The sequence below is a fragment of the Frankliniella occidentalis genome, unplaced genomic scaffold, assembly GCF_000697945.3.
Source record: "Frankliniella occidentalis isolate FOCC.00 unplaced genomic scaffold, Focc_3.1 Scaffold27, whole genome shotgun sequence".
Lineage (NCBI taxonomy): Eukaryota > Metazoa > Arthropoda > Insecta > Thysanoptera > Thripidae > Frankliniella > Frankliniella occidentalis.
In genome coordinates this window covers 353,703-356,227 of record NW_026267157.1, presented here as the reverse complement: position 1 = coordinate 356,227, position 2,525 = coordinate 353,703, and the positions used below count along the sequence as shown (strand labels likewise).

General features: G+C 40.9%; 1 protein-coding gene across 1 annotated transcript; it reads right to left on the bottom strand.

Moving 5' to 3' along the window:
• Positions 1 to 1,026: 1,026 nt before the first annotated feature.
• On the bottom strand, positions 1,027 to 2,217 carry LOC127749045 (uncharacterized). The gene is made up of 4 exons (XM_052265507.1): positions 2,059 to 2,217; positions 1,867 to 1,960; positions 1,458 to 1,784; positions 1,027 to 1,369 (listed from the first exon to the last, which is right to left on the bottom strand). Exons 2-4 carry the CDS (start codon positions 1,873 to 1,875, stop codon positions 1,364 to 1,366), a joined length of 342 nt encoding a protein of 113 aa, XP_052121467.1. The 5' UTR covers positions 1,876 to 1,960; positions 2,059 to 2,217; the 3' UTR covers positions 1,027 to 1,363.
• Positions 2,218 to 2,525: the final 308 nt, after the last annotated feature.

Sequence of the window (2,525 nt, the reverse complement as noted above, 5' to 3'; positions counted from 1 at the left end):
GCCTGCGAAAAGAAGACATTGGGACAAGACGACTTAACGGTGCTCTTCCCCATCATGACTTTAGAACCTGGGTTTTCTGGTGAATGTATGGTGCTCGGCGGCGCCATGTAACGCTGACGTTTCACGAGAACCAACCCTGGTTACATTCGGTGTAAGAGCGAAGCAAAGTGTCTCACCCGAAGTCTCACTGCCACCTCTTTACCAGAATCACCAATGTAGCCAAGGTTTAACAGGTGAAAATTGCAAATCTTCACCGCCCCAAAACTTCAACTTTACTTTAACATCAGTCTCGGTTACATTTGCTGTCAGCCCGAAGCAGACATTAAAACTTGCCGACGCTCCAACGCCTGTCACCACGATCACCATTGTAGCCAGGTTTGCCTGGTGAAAGCGGTGTTTTGCGGCGCTATGTAACGCTGACGTTTCACCAGCATCAATCCTGGTTACATTCGGTGTCCAAGTGAAGCAAAGTGTCTCACCAGAAGTCTCTCTGCCGCTCTTCACCAGAACCACCAATGTAGCCAAGGTTTAACAGGTGAAAATTGCAAATCTTTACCGCCCCAAAACTTATACTTTACTTTTACGTCAGTATCGGTTACATTTAGGGATTTAAAATTACCGGTTATATAAAATTTCTCGGTAATTTACCGTAAATTACCGTAAATTACGGTAATTTTAGGTAATATTTGGTAATATTTGGTTTCTTATCAAAGTCAGGTACTAGTAGCTACAAGCTTGTGATGAGGCACCTTAGGTTCCAGCGGAACATGCTTCCGCGATTTGCCCTTGTACTAAACATCGTTTTGGGAATTTTTCTGGGGATTTTTTTTTTCAATAGCTGTGTTCTTTCCTGCATTACCCTTCTTTCCAGAATTGTTTTTCTGTATGTTGTCAGTTTATCCGTCGGGTGGCTTTCACGTACGAAAAATGAAGTTTTTTTTGTTTGTATATCTAACTTCTATTCATCTTGAAATAAAGCAAAAAGCAAAAACTTTCCAAAATTGACATATTGTCTAACCCCCTACATTATATTAGTCACTACTATTTTCTCTTACAACTCTTTAAAACTAATGATATCTAGACCATTGACATGCGATCCCCCCATGACATAAATTAAATACTTGAGGCAAATTACATCCGCAGGGGGAAGTAAGGTAGAGAAATACTCTACTTTGTTAAGTTTTACGAGAAACCTATTAGATTTAATAAACGCTGCTAATTTCATCTTCTTCTTCATAGCCTCATCTGTTTCATCTTCCTTCGAACACCTGTAAACAATATGCTGCTTGGCATTGTTAGTCTGGACCATTCCACACAGAGGGCAAGCATACGTCTTGGTCTTCGTGTCGGTAAAATCAGCGTTTCAAGACTGAAAAAGAGTAAAAATTAAATTAATACGCAATTAAATCTAACATGGATGGTAGATTACTGCAATATATTAATTAGAAAAATCAAACCTTTTGTCTTTGTGAGAGTGGGAAGACCTCATGAGCGGTATCAATAATCTGGCGGTCTCCTTCAGTTTTCGCATAAGTCAGCGCTTCATCCTCTGCTAGGACCAGTCCTCCGACATACGTTAACATTATGTTGAAAACTGTTCTTCCAGCTGCCGTCTGGAAATTCCCCACAATAGTGTCCATAGCAGAGTGATCCACGAGAAGAAGACCCTTGGCCTGCAAATTCTCCCACGTGTCCACTTTTTGGCGAGCAGCTAACAGAGTTGTGTCAGACTTGAAGTGGCTAAGTTCTGGCGAGGTAAACCACTCACCACTGTAACCGATTCCCTAAACAAAACACAAAATCGAAACAGATTATAAATGAAAGGGAAAGGAAACGGCACGTTATTAACAACGAAACGACACCTACCGATAGCATCTGAAGCACGACTTCGTCGTCAACAAAGTCAGCAAATGAAAGGCATGTCGGCGGCGCGACTTAATTCGGCAGCCTTTTGCTTGAACTAGAACATAAACATAAAAAAAAATGTCTATTGCTGGACCCAAAAAATAAATTGAATAAGGAAAACTAAGAGATTTAAAGAAAATGTTTAAAGAATACCTGAGATTGAGCCTGAGATAGAGCCTCTTCGGTGCCTACGAGTTCTGTCGGTTCTTGGTTTTGGCAACATGTGTTGCATTGCGTGGCCACATCCCGCCGCTCAACATTCTGAAAACGAAATTCATATTATTTGACAATTGGATTTATTAGATGTGGAGAAATGAAGTAAAAGTGTTTATGGCACTTGCACCCCTCCGTGGTTCTGAAGACAGGGGGTTGAGCGTGTTATAAAATTCCCAGGTTGGAAGGCTGCACGTAAAAGTCACATTTTCCCAATACAGATGCTCAGAGAGACACGAAATATGAATAGAAAAATGCAAGCCATGCTACCTGGCCTAAAAGGAGATTCTAGAGGGTACAATAAATTTTGGAGACCCCACCCCTCCTCTAAATTACGCATAATAACGTTCAAACGTGCAATAGAAGATAATTAAATCGAGGCTAAAAATAATGGACCGCTAATTTTA